The following is a 15,500-nucleotide window of genomic DNA, read 5'->3' on the forward strand; positions in this document are numbered from 1 at the left end:
TAGATGAATAAATAGTTATTTTATCGACATAAATACTTTTCACAAAATAAACGACGTAATGATATTTTTAAGATTCCACGATATTCTTAAAATATATATTATTTTTTTAAAATTTATACAGTAAGTGTCAAATGACTATATCAATCATTGAGTAATGGGTTAGATTTGAGTAAGTCACTACAATTAATGTGCATAATTTGAATCCAATAAAAAAATATAATTCTGCGCAAAAATGGTTCTTTAATCTAAACTATTATACTAAGTACCTATCTATATTATGTGATATATTTATATTACAAAAAGAGTTATTTATTTGACTATACCTACGGTAGTTTGAATTCATTTAAAAGCATTGTATATTTAAAATATAATAATATAAGTAAAAGTTATTAGTCTTGGGTCTCGTCAAATAATATTTTTAATTAAAATATAATAAATAGATTCGTTATTATATATTTATTTAATCACACTTGTTTTAATTGTAATCAATTAAGTAGGCAATAAAAACAATACCTATATAAAATGTGTAACAGACTTTTTGTAGTATTTAATCTTATAAAAATAGTTTATTTACTTTTTGTTATGATATAAATTAAAAAAAAAATAAAAGTTAATACTATTGTGAACAAAATATAATCTTCACAGAAAGTTTAAATTTATTGTTACATGAGTTAGTTTATAATGAGTTATATTTTGTTGTAAGATTATTAAAACAAGTGCATAAACGAGTATAATCTATACCTAAAACGAGCACAAAATAACACAAATTTACATGTCTTAACAACTATGATGTTTTTTTTTTTTTGATTTTTGCGCACAAAACTATTTTAAGAATTTGTCAACGCGATAATTATAAAAAAACATGAAACCAAAACATATAATTTGCTTATAACATGCAATAAAATATCAATACCTAAAAATTTGATTATATTATTTTTTAAGCATTATAATATAAAAAATACCTTGAAGGGTATACTTATGCTACTAAATGTATAAAATACTATTGATTTTTATTTTTTTCTAATTATGAACAACCCACAACTTAATATAATTATTGATTGTTATTCCTATTAGTATACATTTTATAACAAGTCACTTTACAAGGAAGTATAGTAGCCATGCTACTCTTCCCCCTGAAAATTAACACAAATACGCTATTTAATGAAACGAAAATTGTATTGATATTATGTTTTAATTAAAAAAAAAAGAAAAAAAACGAAATGAAGCTAAGCCGAAGTATAATATATAATATGAAATTTAAATATCAAAAATAATTGTATGTTCATATGTATAATAAAACTTGAATAAAGGCCAAATGTTTGAAAGGCCAGATGAAAATTTGAAAAACTCTAATAAATAATATAGATAGACTTCCAATTGAGCTTCTAACTAACAACGCATTTTATTTACATTTTTATCTGCATTTTATTACATACATAATTTGAACAATAAGTTCAAAAAATAGTCAATAATATAACTAGCGAAATGCCGAAATGGTAAATATAATATATTAGTGTTACGTGTACAAAACAAACAGAAGAGATCCTTTAGTTGCAGGAGAAATTGTATTATGAATTAGTAATCAATTCATAGGTAGCTATAATTATATTATGTATATGTATTATTATTTAAATATTTTTACTATTGTATCATTAAACGTAATAATAAGCAATAAAAAATAAATAAATAATAATCCTTAAATATACATAGAATATTATAGATACATATTATTTTGAAATTATTGTATTTCAAGAAAACATTTTTTAATTATTAAAAACATCAGTCCTTACCCTAATGCAGTGGCATATTTAGGATTTATTTGAGAGAGGAAGTATAACTAAAATAGTTTTTCTCCCTCCATTTGAAATGAAAATACTATCAATTTATTATAACTTCATACCTTATATATATTATATGTAAGGCTCGAATTTTAAAGCATAATAAGCAACAAAAAAACCACACGGTTATTTTAAAAATGCAAAAAAAAGCCTAAGTATTTATTTTTAAAAAAAGCATGACCAAAAAATTAACATAAACTAATTATAAAAATTAATAAAAAATTTGAAAAATTAATTTAAATTAAATAAAGAATTAATTACCACATATTTCCTTAGATTTTCTATAGTGAAGCTGACTCTATTGTCCGATAGAATATTTAACATCTAACATAGAAAACGAACTTATTACATTCACTGAAGTGTTCGGTGCATACTTCATACCAGAGGTTTCAAATTTATTACAACATTAAATCTTAAATTTTGAAACGATCGATATCGAAGTTATAGGCATACTGATTACTGACCGTATAGGTACTGCAGATTATAAAATGTAGATTGACAATCTATATAATATATATATCTAATAATAAACAACCCGATAACGAAAACAATAATAATCTAATGAAAAATAAGCATTTAGTTCGCATTATGGGTTTTTACGTGTATTAATTCAATTTTTTATTGTTTTTCTAGCGGAATTCAAAAAATAAAAAAATTCTACAGCTGAAATAACCGAAAAATAGCAATAAAAGCATTTGTATATAAAAAAAAAGTAAAAAATGGTTTATTTGGAATCAGAATGACGTGAAATGAATTTATGTATAAAAACTAGACTTCTATCTTATACATAAAAAAGAAACATATTTTGCTTTAAAATCCGAGCCCTAATTATATAATATGTTCATAGTAGGTGCATAAACCTTATAATTATAACATATAACATATTAAATATTATGAATATATATTAAATAATGAATCATTTATTTATTTATCATTTACAAAACAAACTGTAGCCTTCTAGGATTTTTAGCTTTTTCGTCAATAATTTTTTCAACATCCAATTTAATGTTGTTATGAATGTATAGCTTTGTAAGCTCATTCAATCTAGACTAAAATAAAATAATATTCAAAATTTTAACAACTAATAAATACAACAAATATTTTATAAGGGAATAGTGAATATTTCCCTCCTTCATAGAATTTCTCAAATATGTTTTTAATATTTTCGTACAAGCTAATGCAGTGATATAAGTTAAAAAAAAAAAAAAAGGTCAAGGTAGGAGATATATCTCCCTCATCTCCCCCCGTAAATACGCCACTGCCCATTTAAGTCACCACTAATTTTGAAAAACAAAATATGGAACACCAATACCTACATTTAAAACTGTACAGTGTACACTATATAAAATAGGTAATAATGAGATTTAATTGCTTCATACATTAAAATACATCCAAACCCCCAAGGTTGTTATTTCGAATAATTTGTGTACTATCATTTTAATGTCAATTCGTTAATTATTGCGATAAATTTATAATATATATACTAAGTGTGTGTTTGTGTGTAGAGAAAATATAAAACTGGGATAAAAAATTCATACGAGTAAATGTCTTCATATCGATAGTGCAGAGTGATAAGCTTATGTGTGTTTAGAACTATATATAAGTACATATACAATCATGAATAAATAAACCATCAGATAATACCTTTATATTAAAACATGAGTATCTACATACTTTTTTTTTCTAAAGAATATTCTTAATATTTTAAGCACTATAAGCAGTACAAGAAAAATATTAGATGTTAGTTTTGAAATTGTTACATGACGTGTTATTAGAATTCTTAATAATATAATATTGTAGTGTTTAAAATTATATAAGACTTAACAAAGTAAAATTTATTTATTTTCGTAATAAACTAGATAATGCAGTTAATATCCATATTTTTAAACATTTGTGATAAAATAATCATCAATTTTTAAAAATTACAAATAAAAGCTTTATGCACACATAAAGTAATAATAATTATAAATGATAACTTAATAAATATAATAATACAACCTGTGTTGTACTGCTACCTTTGGTATTATAAAAATACACGCAAAGGCGTATAAAATGGGTACATAGGTAAACTGATGTTCCGAGATATTTAATAACATTATTTCGTTGTTTTTATCACTTGAAATGTATAATCCATCTCGTGAAACATAAGGTAAATAATGATAATTGATAACTTGCTTAAGTAATATATTTTTGTATAAACATACTTAATATTTATATACTATGTATGTTGATTACTTAGATTTGGTAGCTATATTCTAGAACACCCATGTTGAAATTTTAATTTCTTTCTTCGAGATAAAAGACACAAGTACTTGAAGTTACAATGATCACGAATATACATAATATATTTTCGAATGGATTTATTATTAATGTGACATTTATTTATGATAAATACTTATTTAAGTAACCACAACTTTTAACAACTCATTATTATCCATTACACAATAACATATAATTCTAGTAATTAATCTGGGAATAAACTACTTCTATCATATATTTATTATTATTATTAGTAGTAGTAGTAAAAATTGTTTAATTTTAAATTTACATTAAAAATAATGATGTATCAATCAGTAAATTACGTCATTAAATTAAATAAAAAAAAAAAAAAAAGAATAACTACAGATTTACAGACAATGGCAATAATAATTACAGCACGCGGTTCTCTAAAACTATTATCACTATTATTTTTATACGTACTTATATAATGTATACCTATTGCACGGATTTCGTTAAATTGTATACGTATATTACTATTATTACATCATAGGAAACAGCGAGTACATAGGTCGTGTCGTCGAGTTATTGTATTTGTTGTTTAGACTATACTCATTACTCAGTGCACTCTATTAAATAATTATTGTTTGTCGATTTTGAAAACACAATGATAATTATTGTTGTATATTTTTTTAGCTATATGCCATAAAACGTTTTGAAATAAAAGAATAATGATTAGTGATAATCAGTTTTATTAAGTATTCAAATATTTGTGTATTATACACATTTAAATACTTTTTTAGTATTTCAAATAATTTCTGAATACATTTTGAAAAAACGTATTTTAAATACTTCTTTTTATAATTTTTATCACAGGTAAGGTTGAGTAAACAGGTTAATAAATACTTTTTTTTTGTTGTAGGTACCGTTGCATTTCATTAGCGAATATTTTCTTATTTTACTATTTTAAATTTTGTTTCTACAATAATAGTTTTTTATGGCGCTAAAAACATATAGGTACATCATTAAATAAGCAAATGACATAATATATTAATATCTAATATTTATATTTACCAATCAAAAGTTTATCTTGATTTGATGAACTAATATAACTATGTTTTAATAAGTGACATCTGAACTTTATGAACTTATTAAATTGTGTAAGTATCCCAGTAAGTATTAAGTATTTGATTTAAACATTTATAAGCAAATTTAATTAGATACCTATTTGTGATAAATTTACAAATATTTCAATTAAATATAAATATAAATATTAAATTTATTGAACGAAAAAAAAGTATTTATAAAATACGCATATATTGAAAACTTTTTAAATAAAATATTCGTTATATTATGTATTTCAAATGCATATGTGATATGTGTAGTTACTTCTAACTGACTAGTGACATCAAGTATGTTTAAATACGTACATATTCATAATATATTTAACAAATATTTACAAGACTGTTAATAATGTACCTATATTATTATATTTTATTTTGATGTATAATTTACAAGTAGCAATGTTTGTCTCAATTTGTAGTGTATGAACTAAAATTATTGTGTTTTGTTTTTATTTTTAAATGACCCGTGTGGTTTTATTTAAAAAAATTAACAATATAATATCAATTAAATACAGGATACTTTAATAGATGGGTGTATCTGCAGTGATGATTCATAAGCAACTATATAATATATTAACTCCGTTTTGTCAAAATTGAGTATTATTTAATGTAGATATCTTAATTCTCTATCGGCTCTATCGATTTCCGTGATAAAAATTATAGTTTTTCTGTTAATAATTCATATAGATTTTAAAATAACAAGGAAAACAGTATAATAATATATATATAAATTCATTGAAATAAGAAACAAATAGGCAATATGACCAAATACTAGAATAAAAATCCATTTATGTTATCTGGTGTTTTGGGGTCGATTTTCTTCCTACTAAAGCTTAAAGTATATTGTATTAACAGCGAGAGCAGTAGGTCAAACAAAATTTATATTTTTGATCTGAATTTAACATTGGTTGCAATTATAATTTTTATTTATTATTTATAATACAATACTAATTACTTAATAAAGAATAATATAGTCGTAATTTCAAAAAAAAAAAATAATAATAATAAATAATTGACATAGTAATTATAATTAGGTCTATTGATATAATATGTTATTAAAGTAATCAAAGTGCTACACTTTTCTTTAGTTCTTGCCATTACTATAATTATAAAATTAATTAATCTAAATCTAATATTAATAAGTAGGTACATATTGTTATTACAAATTTTTATATATCAAACATTTTTATATTATTTTAACACATTGATAATCCAATCATTATCAGAAAGCATTCGGCAGTATAATTCCAATAAAAAATATATTTACCGTTTTTTTTCTTCTGATTCATAAAAAGAATTTAATTTTGTGTTCAATAGCTTCTTTATAAAAAATATAACGACATACGTACCATATTTTTAATAATTAGACAATTAATATTAAAAACTGTTTTATTTTTTCTCGCATAGGTAGTCTTAACTGTCTTAAGACTGAAGTGCTATTTAAGAAAGTTTAGCCCCTAAAATAATTCTCAAACTATCCTAAAAAAATAGTTTAAAATTAGATTATCTTAATTGAAAAAAAATTATTTTGAACTACCTACTATCAAACTTGAAAGATTTTTTATTGTTTTTTTTTTTACGTAAAATTATGGGGATATTTAAAATGTTTAGCAATTTTTAAGTTGCAACCTTTTACATACTCATAAATTACTTTAAAATTGAAAAATAAACAAAAACAGGAATCGATGTTACCTACCTTAACGTAAAATTATATGGTATTATCACTGATGCTAACGAAAACAAACATATAGTAATGAGCGTACATTTAGTGTACGCACCTGTAAGACTACAAAAAATACGGGTGTGGTGTCGTCATATAGTTTTTTTTTTACTTTTTATTATTACACGTCTCATCCAAGAAAAAAAATATTTTTTTTTATTATTATTATTTTAGTTGTTAATTAAATAAAATGGTAATTTCATTTTTAATTTGATTGCAGTTACATAAATCCATTTTTTGGTTATTTTGCTTATTATTAACATAATTACTAATTTATAAAATGTTATAGGAATCTATATATTATTGACTGTTATTTATTATACAATACTACAATAGGTCATATCTAAGATAAAATAAACAAAAATATTTAAAATATTGTAAGGAGGGAGGTTGATCATGCGAATAAATTTGTCCATTTAATCAAGTTTATTTGAAGTCTTTCCTAAGATTCAAATAAATCTTTATCTATAATTTTTTTGATTTGTTTTAGACTTAGCCATGAATGCTACTGCAATGAACGTGATTTCAAATTTACTTTATAAATCGCAATTTATCTAGTGATTTGACTCTTTGACTATGCTTTATGTTTAGTATAATATGTTAATTTTTGTAACATTTAAATAATTAATGGTATTTTTATTCACAACGACCAACACTTATTATTCATTATTATTTTTATAAAACTGAAAATATGTTTTAAATATAGTTTTAGATTACTACGAACGGACCGACATTTGTATATATATATAATACAAATCTCTAATGTCATCAAGATTATCATTAAATAACAATTAGTCAATACTCCACATTATTATGATTTAAATGTATGCTTAAGTAGGTATGTATAGTATTAAAATTAGATAATGAGAAATATTTTTATCATTATATTAGGTATCTATTTTTAAAAATATATATAACAAATAAAAATAAATATACGTGACCATTTTTAACGAGATGAGCATATTTTGATAATGTTGATTGTCTTTACTGACAATCTTAAATGATTTTTGAATGATTTTCTTAAACGATACAACACCAATTTGTAAAATATAGTTTCTCATAATCAATAAATATTTATCCTTATAATAATACACCTAGGTACCTACCCCAAATTTGTCTTAATATTTGATATAAGTATCTTTATCGACATATATGATTTTAAAGCTAACATTACTATTTTTATATTAAATATTTTTACAAATTAAATTTTTAGTATTATGAGAAATTGAATAATAAAAATAAAAATTAATTTAATGGTTTCTCTGAGACAGTTTATGAATCTAAATAAAATAAATTTAACCCCGAATAGTTAGATTAATGAAAAATTCTAACTAGAATTCCATAAACTAATAAAAAAATAAAAAATAATTTCAATAATAATTATTTTTTAATACAATTGATCAGAGTTTTGCCTGAATTCACTATATTCATTAAAATTATTTGTTTAAGCCGAAGACTATTCATTGTGCCTATTTTGTATAAAATAATAAAACATATTATTTATAATTAATTAAATTAATAATAGAAATTCAAGTTAATAAATGAATGGTTATTATGTGATAATTATAGGTATGTTATATTTAAATATACCTATCGTATTATTAACGTATATTATGTATGCATACCATGTTTATTTAAATGAAAAAAGGTAAGAATATTATATTATTCGATTTTTGTTTGCAAAACAATTTTTTTAATATTAAGACATTATTCCAAAAAAGTCTTATACCCGAAAAAAAATATATTAAAAACATTTCATTTGTAACTTTAAAACCGAAAATGTTAGGAATAAAATGGCATTGCCATACTTTATCTACACTTTTAAAATATATAGATAAAAGTAAAAAAAAAAAAAAAACGAAGCCATCAATCATGAAATACTAATTAATTTTTTGAAGTGTAAATTGAATGATCATCATTTATTATACAACGCACAGCATCGTATAAAAATACTAGAAACGCATTAAACATTTATGACGTTTTCTTAATTGTAGATCTAATTCTTAGCGAATTGAACACAAAATCTCAAAGACAATTGACTATGAATTATTCAGGTTCAAAGTCGAGTATACTGTATACACTAAATTGCCAAACAGTCGTTTAAATTTAAACACTTAATTAATTATTTTTACTTTAACTATATTATAAATTATAATGTAAACTGTATGAATATGTTCATGGACATGTTCGCAGGTAGTATTTATACGGTATATTATATTATAATTATATATATATACGTAAAATAATGCTTGGGGAATACACGCAGTCATCAGGGGTTTCTTTTGTCCTACACAAAAGTGTTTTATAAATAAATATTTTAAAAATTTTTATACAATGAATTGTAGAATATTGGTACTTCCTAAAATGTCAAATAATACCTATATATTATATATATCTATAAATATTAAATATACAAGACATACATAATTTTAATTAACAATACGACTACACTAGTCAATAATAAATTGTTTAAAATTACATAATAATATAAAAGTGTTCACAATTTCTTTTCATCAGATCAATGATCAATTATTAATTGTGTTTTATTTTTAGTCAGTGACAACAATGAGTGGACGCGTTGCTTGTATGGGGAAATTGGGCCTCGGTGATCGCTTATTAAATCTACCATATACATGAGCAAAAGTATTGTGTTTTCTCACTGAACCTCATATTAATAAATTGTAGGTAGCAATTATCTACTGTTTAAAGATACTTCTAAGCTAACGTTACGTACGTTCATGTCGCTAGTACTAAAAATTATTTTTCAATTTCAAAAAATTAAATTGTGTAAGAACTGTTTTTCCTTTTGATAAACGTAGTTAAAAATAGCTTTGTATAAAATTAACATCCCTAAATATGAAATATGGCCCAAAAAACAAAGCAATACCTAAACACAAGAAATTAGCAAAATTACACATTTAGTTTTTATATAAAATGAAATAAATTTATTCCAAGTTGATCAATTTTTTATGATTGTGCAAAATAAAATAAAATAAAAGTGCAAGTGTAAAAAGTCTTTTACGGCTCTGTCCTATTACAGTACTAACCGAATATAATATAGAACGGTTTCATGAATAATAATAAATTGGCCCACGGTATACCGTTTACGATACCTATATTATATAATAATTATTATAACACATTTTATGCAACACGATTCGCACTTACGTTGGTTCCGGTGCGTCAGCGGTGGAAGAGGTACGGCTGGCGGACGGTGCTGAACGCGCCGTCGTCGTGGGCCTGGACAACATCATCTCGAGGAAACGATTGCGCACAGTTCAAAGCAGAGGATGCGATCGGTCCTACAACAGAGAACGTCTCACATTTTGTTCCGTAAAAACGTTTCCGGCACTATAATAATTATTTTACGACGCCGCACGTTTGATTTTCCACGTTTTCCTGGGCGAAAAGCACGACCGCACTGCGACGAAAACGACGACCGCGACGATCGACGGACGGACATACTCTGCCGAGTGCCGGCGAAACGCACGGACGCCGGCAACGCCGACCCTTATCGCGACGGCGCAGCACGACCGACGGTGGCGTCGCGCATCGTTGCTATGACGATCCGAGAACCTTTCAGAGACGCGTCGGAAAAACGTGAATTCGACGGCGCGGGAAAGCAATTGAACGGCGGGGGGGTTGTGATGCAGTTTTTCCGCAGCCTCATAGTTCCACTGCGGATTACGGGCGCCGGCGAAAAAAATTCGACGAACGGCAAGCATCGTTTTTCCTAATATTTCTGCACGATTCGGGAATTTTTTTTTTTTTGTACATATCGTCTGCTTTTATCATATTATTATACTTTATACAGGCGACTGGTTTTTTTTTTGCTTTATTCCGTAGCCATATATAATAAAACACAAACGGTTTAAAACAATCTAATTAGGCGTAGAACAATATTATTCTCGGGCGTAGGTAACGAAATCGGTTGCCCAACGGCTAATAATGTCATGAAATAAAATTCCCACGGCCGGTTGTCATATTTGGACGCATTATCGACGGCGGATAAAAATATTCCGCCACGCCGGGTTTATCGCTAAAAACAAACGGGCGATCATTATATCATGTCAGTGTTATCGGGTCTTTTTTATCTGGATAATCTATAAAATATACAAGGACGAGAAAAAGGAAAAACTGTAATGAGTATTTATTTTTAAAATCAACTCGCAATCGACAGTACTTATTATTTAGGATATTTCAGCAAATTTCGAAGTTGAGTATAAATTAGTTTTTTTTTTTTTTTAACGGGTAGGTACGTTACAATTATTATTATTATTCGTGAGATGCGGCTTTACCGCGTACGACGTCTGCAATGCAACTGCACTCGTTTTACATCGAACACGCGTCCATTACGCCGATTCGATCGCGTCGATGATAATATTGGATTGATGTCACTCACGAGATAACATATAATACAGGTCGTACACTTATCAATATTATTATATTTTATGTTTGATAATCAGTTATCAGTTCGCGGCATATACATAGCGTTGTTGCAGCAGCATTTGTTCTCGAAAATCGGCCTCGAACGGAAACCACCACTACGACTCATGAGCCACATCGATCTGCAGGTATATAGTATCGTATGAAAATGATTGTACAATACCGATTGGGCGTTTGTAGTATGCATTTCTATGTTTTCTCGAAAAGAGTGATCTCGGGTGTTCTGCAACGACGTTCACGTAGGTACACGACGAAATTGTACGCTCACGCAAATTATTACATAATATGAAATAATATTTTGAAGCACCTAATTAATCCAAAACGCAATCCAAAATGACACTACCCATCACGCACATACATGCAGATATTATATATTATGACGTACATGAACAGAACCACTCGAGCGATTTTTACGCTAATATAACAGTTTGCGTAACCGAAGCTCGACCCGGTGGCCGGTGGAGGGGGTGATTAAAATTTCTAATACGACTACTACATTGTCGTATACAGGGTTCTACCTCCACATCCCGCATTAATCGATTTATTGATATTATGTTATTTGTTATTATGGTAATGAACAATAATATCATGTTTTATTTATTTATTTATATTTATTTGCGCACAATTATTGTACCTAATCGTATGACAGTAGCTGACAATTAAAGCAGTATAATAAAATAAATTGACACTTTATCAATTTGGTTCTCAAAGTCTCTATTCGACAACATAATTACGATCATCGACAAAATGTGTTCATTATATTATACGTCATGCTGCGTATCTTCTCCCGCGAAAGGATACATAGCGATGGCAATCGAATACGTCATATTAACACTTAACATTAGTGTTTCGTTAATAATTTCAAAAACAACAATGCGACTGACACGGTGACACCAATAATTAACAAGGCCGTTATAGGCAATACAAGTACTCACAGTTCACACATAAATGTACTGTAACGATATCGATACAAATAAATATCATATAGGAACAATATAAGTAGGATCAATAACCAGATATTAAAATGTATGTAATATCGTCAGTTCCCAGTAGAATCGTCCACATTATGTTAAGTGTTATGATCGATTGGAGAGTATATAATTGGTATAATATAATATACATAGGTAATAACTAATAACTAATGAGTATACCGGGTGATGAGAAAACACTCAATATTTCAAAAACTATAATAACACTTCGGAAAATACGTTTCTCAATATTTTTTTTTTCGAGTGATTCAAATTTCAAATATATTAATTGTAAGTAGGTACTTTAAACTATTTATCTAATATTTTTAAACATCTACATAGTATACTTTGACGTATAAAAGTCAAATTTTGAACGAGTAGTTTATTTTTATGACTTGCAGCTATAATCAATATTTTTCAAAATACGTAATTGGTTTTTCTGAATATTATGTTAAGTCAAACGATCGCACCGTATGTATAATACATATGTATTATAGTATATTATGTTGTGTGCACGTACCTATAAACTTCGACCCGATAAAATACCGCCCAGACAGACGATTTAACCTAGCCCTAACCCAGTATTCGACGTGTACAACTATAACCTGCACTCTGCAGCAGCAGCAGCAGATGTTAATACTAAATACAATACATAAACACTATATCACGTTTAGCTTATAGTGCAAATACGCGCGAAAACCCGTTTGTCCAATTATTATATCTTGTAGTCGTCGTTTCGTATAAGTATATACATGAGAAATTCTCACAAATACGCATCACTAATACAGCACAATATAATATATAATAATATACGTTCTAATCGAATTTCGAACGACCGGTACGATTATAGGACATCATTTACTGCAGCGACCCCATAGAGTTGCGTGCGGTTTCGAGTCTAATCGAAAGTAAAATCTGCACATCGACCTCAACCGGTCGTTTTTTCTCTGCTACAGCGATTTTTTTCTTTTTTTTTTTTTTGAAATAAAAACGGGTACGAATTATTAATTTATACATTATAGCACGATCGTATATTTGTATCTAAAAAAAATTCGACGAACGTTTTGAGAAGATACTAAACTGCATGTTATTATAAATTGCAGATAGTAGTGTAAAATCAATAGCCGTCGCTACACAACGTTCGGAGGTGATATTTGAGAAAAAAGTAATTAGATACGTTTTCCCGTATTTTTAACGTAATAAAACATGATAATATTATTATATATTAGGTATCATTATTATTTCGTCACTTAATCAACGATGTAAAAACAAAATATTTGAGCAGGTCGCTTAAATTTAAGTTCTCATAGTTCTAGTTGTTTTTAGTATATATAATATTTTATATTATGTATACAGTATCAGTATATCATGTATCAAATCATTCAAAACTGCTTTAAATTCCACTGCTTACAAATTATAATATATTAGCACACCTATATATATGGTAGGCAATTTTTTGATTTGTGATTGTTTTCAATTGTATCTTATAAATTGTGAAACCTTTTTGAATCGATCTTTTGAAGACCTCATTTATATCTTTGAACATTTGGCTATCCTGACTATTTCAAACGATTCGTCGACGTTGCCGGAGTGCTCTTGTTAATAAAATATGTAGGACACATGTAGGTATTTCTATAAAAATATGGGTCAGCACGTAATACGGGATTCAGTGTTGAACGTAAATGTTGCAAATGATGTTGCGCATGTCACCAATAGCCTGTCGTTCCTTCATAAATTTTTAATAACAATTTCTGTGTGTCGGCCGCATCGTCTAAAATCGATTTGGCGATTTCAGGATTCCACGAACCTAGAGTTACATCTCACCGCTTCCTATGAAAATATAGAACAGAGATGGTTTTTTACATACCTAGTGTATTTGAAATTAAAAATGTTGGTTGAAATTTATTTTTTCCACATTTCAACTAATTTGATGATCTTTTTTTTTTTCGGAAAGTTACGCCTTGCACGTGTTAAAAAAAAGATTGCACGTGTCATAGATTCTCCGTCTATGCAGTAGAGCCTTAAGTGTAATCCTAGATGTCTATAAAGTCAATGTATAATATATAAGAAAGAAATGAAGTAGTTGTAACTCAAATTAAAGATGATAATTTTCAACGAAGGGACTAAGTCACATGTATCAACATGTTTTATCGACGAAGGCTAATAAAATATTTTTATACCACCCTTAAAATTCTGATTGCAACATTGTGTACTTATAGGCCAAAAAATACGAAACTTAACAATTCAGTTGCAAATTGTTTTTAAATATAGGATTACGTTACGTGCATTGGCCGTTATAATATTATACTTTCCGTACACGTGTCGCTCGGTCCTTTCAGGCCGCTGCCTACAACCATGGTTGTTCAATGTACTCATCCAGAATTTGGCGCATTATTAAACCGAATTCACCCTAAGGACTTTCCTCCCCATATAAAGCTACGCTATATTAATATATATATATATAACACTCTACTCTATACTCCTGCACCCTTATATTCCCTTGTAGGGGAGTTGTTGATAAACTTTAGGTAAGCGAAAGCGGACAAATCCGTACGTAGTATAACATAAAATACATATTACATATTTTAAAATCAATAACCATGCAAATATAATATTGTAACACACATGCATATCCGAGATTTACTTAAAAATACGCGTTATTATTCGTCTAGACTGCAAACACAAATGTTTACGGTTAGAAATAAAAGTGTATAATATGTAAATAGAAAAATAATAACACGAAAAATATTGTAAAATAGTGTTTTGACTCGATAAATCGATGATTTTTTGGTCCATTATTGTAATATGCATTGAGAAATTCAATAAAGTGATAATAAAATTATGATCATATTTAATCAATTACAGAATTTATTATTTTATGTTATTGCTCATTGTATTGGCTAAAAATAAAAACGAAAACGTATAGATAAAAAGCTAAGTAACTATACACATATATACCTATATGTTATTTTGGGTAAATATTAACATTTTTATCTATACAGGTACCTGTAAAAAATTATTTTCGCTGTCTTCGATCGACGTTGCTCATAATGTAATACAATATTCGTTAAATTATTACGTATAAACGTACACAGCATACGGACTATATAATTTAATATTTTTATAGTTGTACGACCATAGTATAATATATAATATGTATTCCCCGTTCGGCTCGTCAACATTGTAT

The 15,500-nt window shown here is 26.8% G+C and overlaps 1 protein-coding gene across 1 annotated transcript in view; it reads right to left on the minus strand.

Moving 5' to 3' along the window:
* LOC114121691 (uncharacterized) overlaps positions 1-10,383 on the minus strand; it is a 32,185-nt gene extending 21,802 nt beyond the window's left edge. The window contains exon 1 of the mRNA XM_050203380.1: positions 10,068-10,383. Within this exon, the coding sequence (XP_050059337.1) occupies positions 10,068-10,153 (86 nt within the window). The 5' untranslated portion in view covers positions 10,154-10,383. The remainder of the gene's footprint in view (positions 1-10,067) is intronic.
* Positions 10,384-15,500: the final 5,117 nt, after the last annotated feature.

This window comes from Aphis gossypii, chromosome 3 (assembly GCF_020184175.1).
Source record: "Aphis gossypii isolate Hap1 chromosome 3, ASM2018417v2, whole genome shotgun sequence".
Taxonomy (NCBI): domain Eukaryota; kingdom Metazoa; phylum Arthropoda; class Insecta; order Hemiptera; family Aphididae; genus Aphis; species Aphis gossypii.